Source organism: Ptychodera flava, chromosome 22, assembly GCF_041260155.1.
Source record: "Ptychodera flava strain L36383 chromosome 22, AS_Pfla_20210202, whole genome shotgun sequence".
Classification (NCBI taxonomy): domain Eukaryota; kingdom Metazoa; phylum Hemichordata; class Enteropneusta; family Ptychoderidae; genus Ptychodera; species Ptychodera flava.
Window position 1 is genome coordinate 23,000,286 of NC_091949.1, and position 21,159 is coordinate 23,021,444.

At 35.9% G+C, this 21,159-nt stretch overlaps 1 protein-coding gene across 1 annotated transcript; it reads right to left on the reverse strand.

Annotated features, from left to right (window-relative positions):
* Positions 1-352: 352 nt before the first annotated feature.
* LOC139123013 (protein SPMIP2-like) lies at positions 353-20,420 on the reverse strand. Its single transcript, XM_070688951.1, has 5 exons — positions 20,027-20,420; positions 7,253-7,479; positions 5,882-5,940; positions 4,073-4,273; positions 353-2,289 (listed from the first exon to the last, which is right to left on the reverse strand). The coding sequence occupies exons 1-5, from the start codon at positions 20,145-20,147 to the stop codon at positions 2,265-2,267; spliced, it is 633 nt and encodes a 210-aa protein (XP_070545052.1). The 5' UTR covers positions 20,148-20,420; the 3' UTR covers positions 353-2,264.
* Between the last annotated feature and the right edge of the window lie 739 nt (positions 20,421-21,159).

Sequence of the window (21,159 nt, forward strand, 5' to 3'; positions counted from 1 at the left end):
TGATTTGGCCCAAACTCAGCTATTAGTGCAAGATGCGAGGTATAATTATATCAAATATGCAGATTACATTAATGAGCATTGTTTCGGTATTATAATTCTATGCTAATGACCCTTAATCAATGTGGAATATTCATGTACCTCGGATCTTGCATTGTATAAAACTCAGTATTGTCAATGATTGTGGACCTGTTTACAGGGTACTAGAAAAGGTAAGGTATGTTTGTTTGTTGATTTTGAATTTCAGTTTGGTTTTAGATATTGCCACGTTGACACTGTATGTAAAATCATTACATCTATACACTGTACACATAAACAATCACTCCATTTGTCATCTTGTTCAGTCGATTCTGAATTTGGAAAAAAGATGAATTTTTATTTCATAAAAAGGGACACAATATACACAGCATTCAAAGTGTAAAAAACACGCGAGGGCGCTCTTGTAAACTGATATAACTGGTTGAGGGCGCTCTCCGATAAAAATTATGTACAGAAACATTTATCCTGCAGAGCAGAACACAAAACCTGAAGAAAATGAACATTTGCACATTGAAAACTTTGCCATAAATTACTGTGAAACTTGAATCTCTAAAAAGAAACATGTTAAAAGACAATTGCACAACATAATGATAAATATACGTGCTTTAAGTGCAACACACTTGTGCCTTGGTAGGACAGAAAGTCAAAATAAACTAAATACCGGTCTGTAAACACATTTCAGGTCAAAATGAGCTGTATAGAAAGCATAAAATGTACAAAAACAATAATTTTAAAGCACTCTTTGGGATTTTTACCCTTCCTTATCTATTGTTCTACGGCATACTTTGGACTTGACTTTGTAAATTTATCAGGGAGAATATCACACACGGCCAGTGAATTTAATCCACACCAACACAAACACTGGTCTAACAATAGCCTCTATCCGGTTGTAAAAACATTTAAAAGGAATTTTAATACTGGCGTTTGTCGACCTCCTCCTGTTGACCTTGTCATTTAATTCCCTTTTTTTCATATTTTAAAGATGCAATACACTACACAAAGAATTTGAGTAAAATTTGCATCGGTGAGTGATGAAATGTTTACCAGTGTCTACTACACTGGGGCTTTCATGTTGAAGTTGTGAACAAAATTTACGTATTGACGTTGTTCAAGAGTAAAAATTACAAACTGGCTTGAAAATATACATATTTCAAAGCTTTCAGGAAGTCAAGATTGAATCTGATGAAACTAGACGTAAAGGAGAATTTTGTGATTTTTGAATCTGATAGGAAAGATGTGATTGGTACAGCCAGGATTGAACAGCCACTCTGATTGGTCAAAGCATTGATGCCTGCAAAGCTACTGCTAGCTTGTACACAGAATTGGGGTAGTTCATGTTTTCCTTGTTCAACCCTTTCACCATGCATATTTGGTACAATTCTGTTACACATGTATTTTCTATAGCAACAATGGACCACTACACTTGAAAATGGGGGGAGGGGAGCAAAACAGTTACAACTGATAGAAAGACATTAAATTTCAGCATACAGAACTAAATATTTACCCATTTTCTAAATATCTCGGCCACGCCCTACTTCAACTTCCATTTTATTTAATGGGTTTTCATTTGGTAGATTTCAACACAAATGAATTAAATTGAACTGCAATGTAAATCGCTGTGAGATAACCATCCGGCATTGAACCAAATCCTGTTTTAAGATGTACATACATTATTTTTCAAGTACTCTTATCACAAGAGACTATTTCTCACGCTGTTCACAAGCAGGGTGGATGCTGTGCCCTGTGAAATGTGCCACTGTATTCGAAAGATGCATACATGAGTGAGAACAGAATGCGAGGGCTGGTGTTTAGACTGTAACATTGCTGTGTTCGAGTGCTTTTGGAAAACAGACAAAATGAAAATCCGTGCACAGGATGATCAAGTGACTTGGTTACACCGTAGACCCTTAAGAAAAACGAGGGTCTGTCCTTATGCTTGAGATTTTAAATAAATCATAAAATTAATAGCATTTTACATATCTTGTCAAACATAACAACACAATATAACTGCTTTTAATACTGTGATTTCATTTGGCCCTACAGCCCTATTCTTTATTGGAAATATAACAAGGCAGTTGAATAAAAAGTGCGCAGAAGGAACACTTGAGCCAGCAAGTGACTGGAATGGACGGATGTGAAAGTTACATGCAGGAGATAAAAAAAATTTTTCATTCTTCTTTGGTGGGGGTTGTGTTGTGGAGAACACTCTTTGGTATCTAATGTGTCTTCTAATAGTCTGGAGCTGGTGTCACACTATATAGAGAGAAAAATGTGGGGGAAAAAAAAGAGATAGCTGATGATGCACAGGTGACATGGTGCAAATAAGCACATTAGCACAGTGTTACATGTGAATAACTTGGCAACAAAGGAAAAACTAAAATAGAGAAACTTTGAGCACTATCATTTTCCCGCCAAAAATTTTGATGCAACATTTTACCCATTTTATGAATTTTTATGTAATTTTTTTCATAATTTTGGACCAAATGGATATAATATTTCATTGGCTATAGATTTTTATCAAAATTTTTGCAAAAAATTAGGAAAATATTGACTGGTGTACATATGATAAAAGTGACAAAATTTGACTTTGGCACTCAAGGGTTAAGGAGGAATGCACCTTGGAGGTAGCTATTCGCTTTCACATTTTTACGTTACTTTCCTGATCTACAGCGTTTGCGGACTCAATTTTAAGCTTGTGGAGCAAATATTTATGTGAAAATTTAACATCTGTTGCAGTAAAGGTAACATTGTAATCTCTATATAAATTTCAAACATCCGTAATTGAGTAATTTGTTTCTCTAATCCGACCCAAACTTGTCACAATGATCCCTGACTTTCATTTTTGATCATGAGAGGAGACTTTGAGTTGCGTTGAGGAAAATTTGAGCAAAAGTTAACAACTTTTTACATTTTGAGGTACATACATCCTTGAGTTCAAATCATGGGCAAAAAACAGAGAGAACAAATGTTTATCACTTTATCAAACACTGAATTGAAGATTAATGAGCTACAAAATGGTCATTGCTGGCTTTCCCACATGAGATCGTCATCAACTTTGACTCATGGTCATGTTTGTATCACCGGGTTTTTTTGAACAGCATGATAGTGCACACATTTATCATTATTTGACAATCCATATGGACTGTAAAACATGTCTTTTTAGCTCGCATCCTTTTATAGTTGAGTCTGTGAATTAGGTATACAGTCACCTGTAATCTAAATATGCCCATATATGGTCAAAGGGGCGATCCTGGGTATTCAAAATGCCAATGTGAGGGCACTTTTTTTTAAAAAGTGGCCACCCCCTTAAAATCTGTGATTGGATAGATTTTCTCTTTCCATGGTAACTGTGGCAAAATTGGAATAGGTGACAGTATACCTTTAAGATGATGCTAATTTAAATTTTTCCCCATTTTGATGTCTTTTCCTTGTTTTTATGATGAGCACTTAAATGAAGTTATATTCCTTTTTTTGGTTTTCAATGCTTTCAACATGACTTTTGAAAACTTTTATAATTTTCATCCTATCTTTACTTTTAGTGTAAAGTGCACTGGCAACTTTTTGAAGTAATGTGCTGCATAAGAAGTAAAGATTACGATTATAAGTTTATTTACTGTGATTTACGATGCTATTTTTTGGTAAAGTGTTGATTGCGATGAAAATCTGAAAACACTAAAGCATGAAATCAATTCAAAGTGTTTAACAGTATTCAGCTTACTCAAGACTGTGCTGCAATATAACATCTAGTTAATGACATCAAACGTATTCTGACATTGACAGTGAAATTCACAGGATTAAACTTTTGAAGGATTACAATATGGAAACTAAAGATGACCAAATACAGGAACCAGGTTTCTCAAAGGCTCAGAAAAAAAGGGGCTGTCAATTTACATAATAATGCATTATTTGCATATTCTTTTGTTACACTGTATCTATTGTGTGGTTATTAACATAAGAATAGACTGCTCAAAATCAAGAGGGGTGCCCCAGCCCTCAAATTCCCTTGTGGAGGGCCCTGGGAACCATTTCAACTTACTGGTACTCTGTTGGTTTTAATTGCAAACTGATTCTGCTCCTGTTGCTGGATGCCGTCGATGCACGAGAGCGAACGCTGTGACTAGACCTCTGGTCGTTATCATAGGAATAATCCCGGAAGTCGTGAACAGTCCGTGGCCGGAGTGGTAAAAGTGATGTTTCTGAATGAATCCGAGAGGGACTTCTCTCTGGAGGTGGATACCTGAATGTCACATATGGGAAAAAAATTCAGTTTTTTGCGAGTAATGCACCTTTAACCCTTTGAGTGCTGTAATTTTTCCCACCAAAATTTTAGTGCAACATTTTACCAATTTGCATGAATTTTTCTGTAAATCTTTTATATTTTGACCAAACAGACATCACATTTCATTTGCTACAGTTTTTCATCAAAATTTTGGCAAAAATCTGAAAAAATTTGACTGGGGTACATTTTATGAAGGCGACACTTCAAAAGTTGACTTTGGCACTCAAAGGGTTAATGGCTAAATGTTGGAATAGTATTTAGTGTTTCTGTGCAGGTACATATTTGAGAATGGGTTTCGCGTTAAAGAACAAATATCATTCTTTGAATTTACACTGGCTTGCAATTGGAAATACATGTCTCATTTTTTTAACCCTTTGAGACTTGTCATTTTTCCCACCTAAATTTGAGTGCAACATTTTACCAATCTTTATGAGTTTTTTTGTAATTGTTTTGATAATTTTGGACCAAAAAGAAATGAATTTTCATTGGCTACAGTTTTGTATCAAAATTTTAGGAAAAATCTGAAAAAATTGTTGGGTCTGAAAATAAATTGTCTGCAGTATATTTTATAAAAGTGCCAAAATTGACTTTGGCACTCAAAGGGTTAAGAAAATGATTACCCTTAGCTAACATTGCATGTAAATGCTAGTGATGGACAGATCAGATTGTATCTTGTAATCAAATGGGAGCTGTCTGCCCTGGAAATATCAATCAATATAATCTATTGATTTTTTCATGCATGTACATGAGCAAACGAAATAAACAGAGCAAAGTACATTTCTACTTTGGGTTGAGGTTTACACGATAATGCAAAATTAAGTTTACACTGTTGCCAGCTTAAGGAGTGTCAAATTCAAGTGTAACTGCCGGCTGGCCCTGACAATTGACTTGGCAACGGTCACTTTGCTTGACAACAATATCATGCCAAACATTGCTATCGGGTATTGTCAGTTAGACACACTGCTAAATTTATCTGACTTTAGCAAAAGTTCAAACGACATTGATTGTTAGATGCTGTCACTAACTGAGGTGAGAAATATGGTTTCCTCCTTTTTACATTATCTCTACCTGAGAATACAGTATTTCCATCACCCAAATGAAGATTGATGAAATTATTACTTTTGATAGTGGGGAATTTCTCTGTCGCAAATCATTATCTCAGAATCTAAATTTCAAAAATTTATCTCTCCAGTATAGCTGGCACAATTTCAGCGATGAATACAATCGGCAGCAACTCAGACAGAAATTATACAATGTACAAATAGATAAATTTATATGCTGCACCTGTGATTTTACATAACTTTTCAAATACTTTAAAAAAATCCTTAAACAAATAAATTTCACAACCTTGAATATTTATGTACACATCTACCCTCTACATAATACAAAATACATGCAAATGAGGTGAGCACAAGGGGTGTCAGACATCACTGAGTTTTGTCAACTAAGCTAGGGAGTCAGTCAAGTGAAAACTAAACACTTCATTTGTTTAATCATTAGCTTCTTTGCTGATAGCAGTGCAATCATTCAGATTGAGTGTTGCTAGGTTACTAGCGTCATAGTTACCATGGATTCTGATAGAGATGAGTGTGTCTGTCTTCTGACGCCTGGCGAAACTCTCCAGTCTGTTCAAAAAAATAATTATAAATGTTTAACTTCTAATGATTACTTTTCAAGATTAAAAATGAATTATGCAAGAGAATTATTGACCACAATTCAAAGGAAAGGTTTTGACAAAATCCAATCTTCAGGTTCAAGCGCATTTACGTGTGACAAAATGAATGAACAAGTCCCCTCACATGAACAGCGTATGCATTTCTGACAACATTAATACAGACAACAGTGTTCAGCATGTACCAATTTGATTAACAAACACATCGTATGCACTGTGTGGAAAAAACACGATATGGAGTCCCAGATGATTTCAAATGATTTCATAGTATTAATACAATACAGGATAAGTTGAACATATGTGTAAAGTAAGAGCAGCTGCACTACATCATTACATGCCATGTCAGGGAGCCAATTTAACCCTTTGAGTGCTGTAATTTTTCCCACCAAAATTTTAGCACAACATTTTAACAATTTTTATGAATTTTTCTGTAATTTTTTTTTTAATTTTGGACCAAATGGATATCACATTTCATTGGCTACAGGTTTTTATCAAAATTTCAGCAAAAATCTGAAAAATGTTTAATGTAGACGACAAAAGTTAACTTTGCCACTCAAAGGGTTAACCAGTCCTAGCTAGCCAGTGCACCTGGACTCAAGCAATACACCTGCATGGGGAGGCATATTGCCTCAGCTGCATAGTTCAATTTTGAAAACTGTCATGAAATCCTCAATGATTGATGTGTAGATTCTCATCGAAATTTTTTCTGAGTAATTTAAACATTTTAATCATCAAATTTCGTGCTGTAAACACCAGGTGTTCATTCAATCTAACACATGTACAGATATATTGACATAGGGCATTTAAATCCAGAGATAAAGCCACACTACAACAAAATTCCATATTAGAGTAAACGCTGTTTATTTAAGTATTAGGTTTTTGGCAACGTGCATGGGTGGAGGGACCAAGATTTGTGATGGCCCAGATATTGCACTTTTTAGCATAACTTTATTGAGAAGGTAGCGACTACCATCCCAAAGTTTTCAGAAAACTGATGACTTCATTAACATAACAATTACCAGTACTGATATGCAAATAAGGACTATGTAATGAGAAATTCCTGTAGAAAACGCTGTATTAAATTTTTTTTCATGTTTCACAAGCATAGAATAAAGCTGCTAACGATGTCAAAAGTTGATTTGAACTTTCACAAATCCATAAACAAACAAACACACAAACAAACACCAAATAAAACAACTTTAGTATACATCACCTAAAAAATAGGTTAAAATAATCACTTTTAGGTAGATATATTGTAAACTCACCTTAATTTGCATTCCGGTTCTCAGCAATTGTCTATCCGTGTACCAGGGTATCCCCCACCCTATTTCACCCACCCTCGTTGACCTTGGCCGAGGGTGGGGCGTGCCAGGAGCTGCTGCTCGGTAAAGATACTTGGCTTCACTGCATCCTTCCTGTGACATTGTCCCTATACCAACGTACCTATCATTGGTTACAACTTGTACCCTGTAATCACCGATGCCATCCGGACCTGGAAAAACAGTAAAAACAGTAAAATTATATACAACATCAAGAAATTGTTTAAATATGAAATCTGCAATCATAAATATCTGATTTTCTCTATTAAAAAGATTGTTATTGACTGAAATTTAGATTAATATATTCACAATATAGCACTAATCGCAAATGATATCATTTTTATTTCATTAATATGCAAAAAATAAATATTTGTCCGCATTTTCCACAAGAACAACGACAATTAAAACCTGCTAGTGTGGCAAAAGATACTAAAGGTCACAGTATTTCATGGTTCAGACAACAAGTTGTGACAACCGCCTCGCACGCAATGATAAAATTTGTCAGAATTTCGAGCAGTAGTGTCTGGAGTTGCGCGCATGCAGCTATATTTAGTTAAATCCTGATATCGCGATTGATGCCATTTTGTTTATAAATTTGAAGTCAGTTAACATACATATTTACTACTACATGTAAATGATAGCTTATGAAGTAAATCATGACTATTACCTTCGAGTGCTGTATTTTTCCAATCAAATTTTAGTGCAACATTTTTATCAATTTTTATGAACTTTTTGTAATTTTTTATAATTTTGGACCAAATGAACATCACATTTCATTGGCTACAGTTTTTTCATCAAAATTTTGACAAAAATCTGAAAAAAATTGACTGGAGTATATTTTCTAAAGGTGACAAAAATTGACTTTGGCGCTCAAAGGGTTAATCGATAAATATCAATGATATACATGTATAACTGCATTATAAATATAGTGTGCAGTAATGTAAAAATATGTTTCATAAATACATTTCGATGAGTTGAAATATACTTGAGTATAACCAGGTACCTACTGTGTTTGTGATGAAACCATACTTTGGGGAGGGCATTGAATTTGTTAAAAGTTCAACAACCGTGAAAAGATCTATTGTTGTGACATTAGAATCGATAATTTTGTACTCATAAAAATGCTAACATCTCAATTATTGGTGAAGCCAAGCAGTCAATGAGATAACGAGAACAAACAAACACTGCAATTGATTTTTATAGTCTGACTTCAAAAGCAATAAATATCTTTAATTCAGTCTGTGGATTTGCTACTGTCAAAACAGTGTAAACTATTTAACATTCAGATTTGATTGTTTGTAGTAGCAGCAACCATTGAGTGGATTAAATCCTGGGTGTTTTTTTATTGAAAAGGACAAATGACTAGGGACAACTCATAGATCATGGAGGAATGACACTGTATGTAGTTTAACCATCGGATCTGACATGGTTGTGTAGTCAAGAAACACAACGCAGTGATTGTGTACGTATTACTGCACAACTCTATTTACTGTGCATTCCATTCGAACTGTTTTTGTTCTGTTGATTGTATTCACAGTTTAAAGAATTGAATGTGGCTGGCACAATGTACCAAGACAGATCTCTCTGAAGTACATTTTCAAGTTCAGCCACTAAGATGTCATTTAAAAAAATAGACTGGTTGAGTAGACACATACCCGAACAGTGTGCAATTAGTGGTTTCTAAACTAATAAATAGCTCCTCCATGTGTACTGTGTTACTACCACAGGTAGTTCTATCTGTTACATGTTTGGCCACAAACATATTTGCACAGTGATGTGCCTGGGTGTCCCAGGCTGACACATAAAAGCTTCAGCCATGGCCCATGCATGAGGGCCCTCGGGGTGAGAACTTCAATTGCTGCTACAACTATAGTCTTATCTTAAAGAGGAGATCTTAACAAAGATTTTATGTAACAAGCTGCACTTTAGAATTCATCCAATGGAATGGGCATGTAGAAAGATTGTGTGCAGTGGTATCTGATAAGAAGATTTGGAATACAGTTTGTGTCAAGACATTTGTGGAGATTCATGTTAATCATTTGAACAAAATCTCAGTAAATCGATAATTTAAATTTATACCGAGGCAAGTCTTCATCCCACTTCATTTGCATTTCCCAACACATGACACCTGTTGATTCTTATTACGTTAAAAACTATACAAGATGACACTTTTCCATAAATTCTAACACTGTTCCTTGTGCCAGTATACATATTTGCATTGTCACAAGTTAAATGTATTTCATTTTCCCAATGTCATGGCGACGAAGGAATTAAATCACTACAAAAAAACTCCAATTGCTGAGTACTTGCCAAAATGTACAGTCAACTTCAATTGAGTCCATTAAACACACTTTTTCTGTTCATTTTCAGAGTGAATCGAGTGGGATTTTTTATTGCTGAAAAATACCTTCTTCGCATTTGTATTTGAGTCATTTCAGGTACAATACAGAATAACCTACTGGGCTTGCGTTTGTCGACCAAACACCGGCTTTCCAAACAAATACCAGAAAGTCTCCTTAGAGCCGGACAATGCCAACACAACATGGGGCATTGTGTGGACAGGTCTCACAGCAACTGAGAGACCGACCAGAATCCAGCTGCATTCAGCGGACCCTGTCTGCTGACGGGTAACATACCATGCTCTCCTTCACATTATGGCTAATAAACTGCAATGCCCTGTAACTCTGCATCATTCAATTGTCCCGTTATCCATTCAGTGGTGAGGTGAAGAAAGACGCCATGGCTACATGTATTCACAAGTGCTCACCGCATTGTACATAAATTCTCTACCCTTCCACTATTAAATCTTGGAATGTTCCTATTGTTGTCAGCAACATAATTGGACTTTAATAAATGATACCAGGGTGAAAGGGTTGGGGACTTTTTCAAAAGCTTTATGGATCATTGCATGTGGGGAAATTATTTTCAGTGATCACGTCAATTACCTTCCTTTATGAAAGAACCTGACAATACCAGTAGTAGGATGAATAGAATTGTACACTCACATAATCGGTATCTTATAATATACTGGTTCTCAATGCTAGTAGTGTTCTGTTTCAAAGTTTTCGTCCCACATCTAGTTCACAATCAACATTTTGTTCATCAGGGGTGTGACAGTACCACAGGGACAATGCCGTGGACTTGTTCAACATGTGTCTGCGTACAGTAATGTGTTATTGACAATGACAGCATGTACATGTAGTCACGCATGGATTATGATAGGGTGGCTGGTACGTACATGTATGTACAGGTGAATAATGACTCACATACAAGAGAATGTGATAATTGGACAGGGGCACTGACACAAATTAATGTCACGGCTGAAAGATTTCATGGCTCATTAGAAACAACTACTAATAAACAAATTACATCCTGTATTTTCCTATATTTTAAGAAGGAAGGTGGGAACACTACAAAAGTAAGAAACACATGAAATGTAAAAAATATCAGAAATATACGTCAGTGAAATATACAAATACACTCAGTGTAATATATATATATATATATATATATATATATATATATATATATATATATATATATATATATATATATATATGAAATATACATATATATAAAATATACACATATATACATATGTATATAGATAGATAGATAGATACATAGATAGATAAGAGGACATGTTTATTTCAAATGGCTACTTTGGTATGTGTGTGCGTATGTGTGGGTGTGTGTTTGGATGTGTGTATATATTTATGTCTCATGTCTCAGTACTGCATTTATAGAAAATTTTGTATGAACCCAGGTAACACCAACACTCTGGGTTAAATATTGACAGAAGTAATTTAAACTAAAGTAGACTTTGATTATGCACAAATGAACGGGATCAAATTACTAGTACTTTGAAATTTCATTACACCTAAACCATGGTGTTCAATGTTGCTGTATGGTAATTAACTGGTACACACTGAGTCCAACTGCTTCCCGTTGTTCAATGATCAGGTAAAGTTTAATTACTTTCAATTATCTATGGACATTTATTTTCTATAAAAATTTTTTAACTTTCAGCACATATTCTCATAGTTAACCATTTCTCAAATTCTCCACTATAATTACCTCAAGATTATGATTGAGTAGCACAATGCATTTACATAGGCACTGCAAACATATGCAAATGACCCTGTGCAGACACACAGACACAGGTGTAATTGGAAACCAGGATGTAGTTTTCTATTTCTTAATGAGCGAGTCAGTCACTCAAGCATACATGTTCCATTCCGCGAACAAACATTCTATTTTCAGCTTTTTAGCTCCAATGGGAAAGTAATTAATGCTATGAAACAATTCACTGAAATGTCATAGGGCCGTTGCCTCATTTTGGTGCAGCCGATGATTTTCTCTGCATGGCTGCCTCCATTGCAGAGTTACCATGGGTTGTCATGGAGATGAATTGTTTCACTTGGCTGATGCATTCTGGGATGGGGAATTCTGGGGGAAAGATAGCTTTGATCTACATGTACATGTACACTTAGAAATTGTATTATTTTACGCGCCTGTAGTCTGAGCTCATATTGGAGCAAATTGAAAATTTTTACTAAATAAACAATATCTGTAACTATTTTACTCTTGAACTTGAAGGCAGTAAATCATTTTTTAATGGAATGCTAGCTTTATCTCAGGTGGTAAAATAAAATATCCATTATGATTATGAAAATATTTGAGCTTTTTAAATATAAATTTTAATACAGGCACGTAGTTAAATGACAGTACAGACTTTGTATCCTGAAATTTACTCTGAGATCCGATTGAGACAGTTTCCGTTTGTTTTTCTTGCTTTTTTGATGTGAAATTACCTCCAGGTATTGGAGACCCAGGTACACTGTATGCGGTATATGTGGTATGAACACGTTCACTAAGTTCCAGACTTAGCATGTAGTCCAGTCAAAATATGAAATGACCCACCACAAATTGCAACAGAATTTATTTTTTCACTACTCACCTCAGAAAAACCCATAGAAAAACATATCAAAAGTCTTCCAAAATCCAAGGAGTGGAAAAGTGCCTAATTTGCATAAATCCAAAATGGCCGCCCTGGTATTATAGTTTCAACGCTTTTGGCCACTTACTGCCCAATATTGGTCCGATTTTGGTAATTTTTTTTTATTTCCATGTACCTTGTACATTTTCATCATATTTTAGACATGTTTACAAAAATTCCATTGTTTTTATTTACAAAACAGGAACATAATTGTAAAACAATGGTATTCTCACACACTATGTCTTCTAATCAATACTTGTTTCATGATTTTATAAGGTGTAAATGTCTGTAATGTTAAATAAATAAATAAATAAATAAATAAGTAAATAAATAAATACACAAGGAGTGGAACAATGCCTAATTTGCATAAATCCAAAATGGCCACCCCAGGTATTATGGAATCAACACTTATGACCACATATTGCGCGATATCAGTCCGATTTTAACAATATTTTTTTTATTTTCTAAATTGTACATTCTCTTCTAATTTCCAACATTTTTAGGGCGTTTCCGATTGTAGTTATTAATAAAACAGGCACACAAATCTGAATTTCAGGGAAAAACAATGGTACACACACACACTTCACCTTCCAATCAATACTGGTCTGCTAACGTATATGGTGTTAAATATATGAATAAAATTGAAAGCAATCTCAGTATAACTAATTCAGAATATGTATCCATTTATTTTTTGGTTGTTAATTTGCCAATAACCTATTCCCTATTTCACATTAAAAGCCACCGGCTGAACTTAAGCATTTTTTAGAACATTCGTCCTATAAAAAGTGGGCGGTTTATTCATATCAAACACAGTCAACCTGGTTTGAAGTCTAGTTATATCTAGTGTGGTGATATTGTGTTACCAGGGTACACTGGTTGTCACCATAGTTGTGAAACTCAACATGGGGTTCAATACTAGCTGGTAATTGTAAAATAACCAGTTTCCCAAATGCTGTTTATTTTACCCAAATTGTAGATTAACAGCCGAGCCTGAATTGACAGGGTGTGCCAGCGCGGGAGAGCTGAGCAAAGGGAGAGGGGGTTTAAAGTCTCCTGGAAGGTGTACAGGGAATTAAATAGTATTGGTAGTAAAGGGAAAGCAACTCCACACATCGTTCATATTTGGTTGTTTGCTGTTTGTGAATGATATTGTGTATAATATAAGTGTACATCATGTTTGGCTGTTTTATGTAAAATGTTGCTTAGCCATGGCGAGACGTACCCGTAATCTACGTGTCCTGTGTTAATCCGCACTGGCGCAGAGAGATTGCTGTGACACTACGATCCTTGGCGCTACGTTTTGAAAACAGAGTTTTCTTCATCAGCCACTTAAAATTCATTTTTGATTGGTGAGACCGATTGATTGATTGTTAGATTTTTTAATTTGGTAATATGTTGTTCCACTTACGTTTGTTGTTCAAGTAGGGAAGCTAGAATGTCTACAGTTTGATCTCGTTGTGTTTGTGTAGGTTTGTGTGACCCTGAGTTTGAGCTTCTGTAGTTTTTGTGAAGTCTGGCGCTTATAAGTGTGTCGCCTATATTTGGAGATTTAGCCGAGTGGTTCTGTCTGTAGCCTCTCAGCTAGGCGACTGATGCCGTATGTTGGGGTTCGAATCCGATTGAAAACTATCCGTATATTCTGTTCCTTCTAATAAATATATGCGATTATAGGTTGATTTTGGAACAGTTTTTTTAGTGTTTTGTCTTTTTCAAGTTCACTCCAGTTTTCTGTCAGGGCTTGCTTGATTTTTGTCGTTTCTATGTACGGGCTATATGTTGGTATTGTTGGTGGCGTTATTTCTTTCTTTTTGTTGTTCAAGCAGTCTTTTTCTGCTTTTATGATCTGTCTGTCTGATAATGCTTTCTATTTCATTTTTTTGTATTGTCGGTCTTTTAATTTTTCACTAAATTGTGTGACTTTCTGTGTAAAATCGGTTTAGTTGTTACATGTTCTTATGTATTGTAATGATTCACCTTTGATCAGACCTTTGAATGTTGCTGCTGGATGGCATAAGTTTCTTTGTAAGAATTGATATGTATCTGTCGGCTTTGTGTGTATGTTGATGTCGAGAATATTCTCTTTGTTGTATCAACGACCTTTGTAGATAGGTCTAAATATGTGATTTCTTGAGAGGAGCTTTCAAATGAAAAATTGAAAGAAGGATGCATTTTGTTGATGTTTGATATGAATTCATTGAGTTCGTGTTGTGTTCCGATGAAAATCAGAAAAACATCGTCCCTGAACCTCAGCCAGGTCGATATTTGTTGTTTGTGTTTCTGTATTATTCTCGTTTCTGTCCCATGAAATGTAATATCTGCTATTTCTGGAGAAGACGGGGACCCCATCGAGCATCCTCATATTTACCAGTAGCATTCATCGTTGAATTCGAATGTGTTGTTTTAGATTACTTCTAGCCGAGCTATCATGTGTTTCGTTGGTGGATGCTTGATTATGTAATTGTTCGATGGTCTTTCCTGATTTAATGCTCTGCCAATTGATTCAATTACCTCATCACGTGGTGTATTCGTGTACATGGACATTACATCCAGTGTTACTAGTGTCGCTTTGGCCGGAACTTTGATTGTCTCAATTTTCCATATAAAGTCTGTTGTCTTTGATGTATGTTGGTTCTTTCTTGATGATTTGTTTGAGAAAATGGTCAATGAATTCTGATTTGTGAAATATTGGACTGGAGCATCCACTTATGATTGGCCGTACTACGAACATAGCTCCTGGTGGTGGCAGTTTGTGTATTTTCGGTAGAAGGTACCAAAGTGATGTTCTTATTTTTCTATCGACTGGATTCAAAAATTCATGTGTGTGATGGTCAATGTGTTTTTCATTGTACATTGCTGTTATGAGATTGTGTACCGGTATGTCTTCTATTGTATTTTTTGTGTCATCTGTTGCCAATATCGTGCAGTATTGTCTATCGTTAAGTTGACATTCTCTTATGTAATCATCAGTGTTTAAAATTGCTGTCCCCCGTCCATTATCAAACAGTTTGATGGTTATCTTCTTGTGTTTTGATAGCGTTTTGAACACTATTTGTTCTGCACGTGTCATGTTGTTTTTTCGTGTTTCGAATAGGTGTGTTAACAATAGCCAATTTTGATGCTTCCAAATAATTTTCTAGTTTTGTGTTCTCGGTTGTATGTGGGATCCATTTCGAGTTCATTTTGACTGGGTGTTGTACGGTCTGTGTCTTATGATATATCGGAGTCTCATTTTCGGAATGTATATTTTATGTCCCCTAACAGGTGGATTCTGTTAGGACAATTTGTTGTTGGAATGAATTTTAAGCCTTTGCTAAGTACGTTGATTTTAATGTTTGTGAGTTTGTGTGTCGATAGGTTCTTAATGAATCTGAGTTGTTTGATGCAGTGCTCAATTTTGTTCTATTGTGACTTTTCGTTATTTTTGTCATTCTATGATTCTTGTTTATGTGTTTCCTTTTTTTATCTTTGAACTTGGTCATACTAAGACACAATACAAAGCTGTCTCCGGCCATTCTGTCTCTCTCTAATCCGAACCTATCTCCAAGTGTGTACCCCAGAAAACTCTGTTTTCGAAACGTAGCGCCAAAGTATCGTAGTGTCACAGCAATCTCTCCGCTCCAGTGCGGATAAACACAAGACACGTAGATTACGGGTACGTCTCGCCATGGCTGAGCAACATTTTACACAAAACAGCCAAACATGATATACACTTATATTATACACAATATCATACACTAAACGCAAACAACCAAAATTTGAAGTGGAGTTGCTTTCCCTTTACTTGCAAAGACGAACAACAACTGATGAATAATTTTGTCTTTCTTGTCTTTATTTCTTATTTATTTATTTATTTATTTATTTATTCATTCATCCACACCTCATAAGTAATATTCCACCCCGGTTGATACCATCGTATTCCACTCTCACCAGCTTATGGGGTATACATTTCCCAGCTTATTCGATATGCTAGAGCATGCAGTTCATATGGTGATTTTGTAGAGAGACATGGCCATCTCTCTTACAAACTATTAAATCAAGGTTACACCAGAGCAAGACTTGTCTCTACATTCAAACGCTTTTTTTGGCAGGTATCGTAAGCTGGTAGATAAATACAATATCTCTCTTCGACAAATGATCACTGATGGCATCGTGACATTGGGCTTAGTTAGTGACCACTACCTATCTGACTTATAGATTGATATATGGCGGGTGCCACATGTGGGGCAGGATGCGCTTACTATTTTCGAAACACCTGACATCACTTCTTGGTCTTCTGGCCAGAGGTCCATATATCTTTCTTTCATGAATGTGACTTTGTTTGTGTGCCGTCTATTTGCTGTCTGTTCTGTGCTGTTTTGTGTCTATGTTTACAACTATTGTCTTCCGAATTCCGACCTTCTGTCATTGGTTATGGATTGGTATGATTGCGATTATTTTTCATTCATTCATTCATTTATTTATTTATTTATGTATCTATCTATTATCTATCTATTTATCTATTTTTTATTTATTTCACATTACAGACATTTGTATCGTATAAAATAAAACAAGTATTGATTACAAGACATAGTGTGTGAGAATACTATTGTTTTACAGTAAAATTCGGACTCATGTTCCTGTTTTGTAAATAAAAACAATGGAATTTTTGTAAACATGTCTAAAATATGATGAAAATGTACTAGGTACATGGAAATGAAAAAAAATTATTAAAATCGGACCAATATTGGGCAGTAAGTGGCCAAAAGCGTTGAAACTATAATACCAGGGCGGCCATTTTGGATTTATGCAAATTAGGCGGTTTTCCACTCCTTGGATTTTGGAAGACTTTTGATATGTTTTTATATGGGTTTTTCTGAGATGAGTAGTGAAAAATAAATTCTGTTGCAATTTGTGGTGGGTTACCCCTTTTTTGGCCTAAAATGACTGGACTAATGTACACTGAACCATACGTGTCGTGTGTACTGTATAGGCTGATGGCGTCCACAAATCACTCTGACCATAGTCCCTCCATAACACCACTCCCAGGGCTCGAAATACTTTTTTTTCAACCGCCTGTCCACTGGACAAGTCAAATTAAAAAGTGCCTGTCCCAGTGAGAAAAGTACCTGTCCAAAATGGCATAATTTATTCTAAGAAACTATACTAATTTCAACTCACCTGAGACAATGTCCAGAGAAATTGAATGTCATTTTTAATTAGTTTGATAGGAAGTTTTTGACAGAACCAACAAGTGAATCTGGGAAAGTTCAACAAACTCACGTCTGTGTTGTATGCAAAATGGCGTAACAACGCCATCCGTGTCGAGATGGCTCTGAGAATCTCCAATCTAAGAGATTTGAGACGTGACCTTAGATAAATCAACATGGCTGACTCCTGTAAACAGTGATTAGATATTATCGAACTTTCTTTTACTTTTTTCTGACAGGTATATATCCAAACAATGATTTTCAAAATTTTAAAAGGTACATAAATTTAAACTTATGAATATTTGCTGTAGTCAATAGGTTGAATACTGGTTGCAGGCTGAAAAAATCTACCTGTCAACTTGGACAAGTACTTTCAAAACTACTTGTCCCAGGCCAAATTTCACTTGTCCGGGACAGGCAGACAGGTATTATTTCGAGCCCTGACTGACCCCTCTCTTCCCCCCCCCCCCCACCACACTCAGGGAAACTAAATATTGGGCGATAACATTTTGCTATACAAGGGATTTACAAAAGAAGTCTTGATTTGTACAATATGTTCTGCTGTACTGCTTCCATCCTTTAGTCAGTATGATATGGCGTAACTTTTGTGCTCACAGGTACAAACATGAAATATATTGGGGATGTTACAGATAATTGTAAAACACTTTGCATATACTACCGGTATACTGATATAGCATAGTGAATACACAGTCACTTGTTACTAGCTGCAATTCTGTGTGTTACATGTATATACACAAGTTCACTTTACGTGTATATACACACATCTATGAGGCGTGTAGGCGCAGAGCAGAATTGCAGCTAACAAGTGACTGTGGGTGAATATGTCACCAAGAGATCAGTAAAAAGTGCCCGTATATACTGTACATGTGTGCATGGCTTTGTTACCATGAACACAAGTCTAGAACCCAGCCAGTTTTCAAGAGCTCTATAAACTACTAAACACTTCACAGGGCCTAGAAAATATAGTAATGTTAGATTCTAGGCTTATAAAGCATACATGTACAAGCATTGGGTACTGTTTTACACAGTTTGAATCAGAGCTAGTTAAGTTCCCTTGCAACACATGAAGGAGATAGTGTTTCAATCTACTTGTCATGCCGTAAGATTATCCCTGTGTTGTACTCACACTGCTCTGACTGGCTATCGATTACAATACATAGTGCAGACTGCAGTGCACAAACATGAATGCTGTAATTTTTCCCATCAAAATTTTTGTACAACATTTTACCAATTTTTATGAATTTTTCTGCAATACTAATGATAATTTTGGACCGAATGGCAATAACTTCTCATTGGCTACTGTTTTTGATCAAAATTTTGGGGGAAATCTGAATAAGAAAATGTTTGGAACTGAAAAACACTCTCTGCATTACTTTGATATTGGCTACAAAAATTGACTTTGACACTCAAAGTGTCGATGTAAAATTAGTCAAAAAAATTGTTTATTATAAAGCCACCGATGACGATTCAGAAAAGAGGTATCAATATAAGTCTGCAATAAATTCAAAACTAAAAAAACGTTTCCCTCCTCATCTATAAACTGATTGCATTGTAACAAACCATCACAATTTCTGTCATTGCCATGAAGATACTGTACATCTATCATAAAATTGCTTAAAATGGCAAACAGATTGTGTTGTACTGGCCGCCATGCCAAACCACTTGAAAACAAATGTTTTCAAATGATATTTGATAATGCATTGATACATATCAATGTCTTGCATCAATTTTACTTATCTATTTGTTTGTTTGTTTGCTTGTTTGTTTGTTTGTTTATTTGATTGCTGTTATGATGATAATTCATGCTTGGATCACTGTAAACATATTGTGGTTTTTTTTCAAAAATCCACACATGAACAGTAGTACTACTTTGCCTAATAATGATATTGAACTGTACATCTTAAACTATGTCGTGAATTCACCACAGAACGATAAATAAAAGAGACGCCTTGAAAAGAGTTTCGCGGCCATTGTTTCTTGGAGTAAAGTGACAAGAACATTATGCATTAGTGAGTATACTGTACAGTTTGTTAAATTAGAAGCATTTCACAATGTTATTCTCGGGTTTTGTCCTCGGAGCAAAACGGTTTGGTTTTGAGTTGGCAATGTGTAGTAAATATTTTATTGAGGGTATATTACAACAACTGATGTTTCTCGACTTGCAAACAATCCGATAATTGGCTGTCAATCGATAGCACCAGCCGTGAAAAGACTAACTATGGCAGAACGCGGGTTTATTCTGCGAATGAAAACACGTTCTCCGTGACTGCTTCTGGTGAAGCATGTCATGACACGGGAAATACATATGAGTGAATCGAAACCGGTTCCAGGAAACGGAGATGGACTCTTGCTCGCTGGCTGACGGGCCTTAGCGGAAGACAATATTTAGGTGAGTTATGTGACAGGGTCGTTTATCAACAACAACAGCACGCTTCATCGAATCTTTTCGCTTAGCGCGCTGCCAAAAAATCGAACACGCTGTACAGCGCCGCGCCGATACTGGAGGAAACTCACCCGTGAACAGCACGGCTCCCTTGCCCATGGCGCGGCCACCATATTTCGCCCTCCATGTTGCATTGGAAGTTGCCGAAGTTGACGAACTCCGCCTGGAAAAGGGTAAGACATCTGCCGACATCACGGTGCTACTTCATGCGATAAATATACACTGTGCACTTGGCGCTCGAGTCACTCAGCTGATCACCTTCCGTCCAACGCTGTCGGTTACTAGAGGGCGTTGCTAGGTACATCAATTATTAATACGAGGGTGTTCCAATCCAACGCTACTGAACATTTTGTAAGTTAGCGAGGTTCACATTCGGGACAGTTATTCACGATAGAGACATATTTCAATTAAAAGGTACAAAATTCATGCAAGTATGAACTTTGAAAGCCTTGAAAAAACTCTGTCGACAGAAGAACGACGCACAACTTGCGTCTGAACTGTGAGATTGCTTCATGATGCCGCCACCCCCATGGAAAATGGAAGTGCTGAATGGACTCCCGCTTCCTTTGGCCCCTCAAGGCTGTGCATTAAGGAATATGCAAAATTCCAGTATATGAAAGCAACTCCAGAGCATTATGTACTGATTAATTCTTTATCATGAAGCAATTAGGGGGAAGCACGGACATTATAACATTCATGGGGAAGTAGTAAAGTGTTCCAGTGCCGGCGAGGTGGACAGGTGAAATTAGGTGAGGGCGCTCTCTCACTTTCTCCGGTCATAGACAAACGTAAAGCAGATCAAAATCCAAAATCCGGTGTAGAAATTGCGACTTTTCCACCATTACGTATTCTTTGCTGTTCTCGTCAGCATTCAGTCGCCTCATTGTCTAATATTTATCAGACTGACGTTTATCCGACAGTTTACCATATGACAATTTTGTCAGTATTCATCTTTCGATTCACTGTGACTTTGAAAGATTTTAATAGTTTCATTACAGAGCCTGAAGATTGAAAAATAAAAATCAAATAGGAGTGTCTCTTGTAATAACATTCCCTTCACCACAAGATTTTCAATGGGTAGGCCAAAAAGATACAAGTTCAAAATTAAAATGATCAACTCTTTTGGTAAGCACAGAAAATGTATATTTTAAGTTTGTCAATGTATACACTTTATATATATATATATATATATATATATATATAT

Coding starts and splice junctions, on each gene's coding strand:
- LOC139123013 (XM_070688951.1), bottom strand. CDS start 20,147: ATGTCGGCAGATGTCTTACCCTTTTCCAGGCGGAGTTCGTCAACTTCG. Junction 5,941..7,252: donor GAACCGGAATGCAAATTAAG/GTGAGTTTACAA, acceptor TTTTTTGAACAG/ACTGGAGAGTTTCGCCAGGC. Junction 2,290..4,072: donor TTAAAACCAACAGAGTACCA/GTAAGTTGAAAT, acceptor CTCTCTATATAG/TGTGACACCAGCTCCAGACT.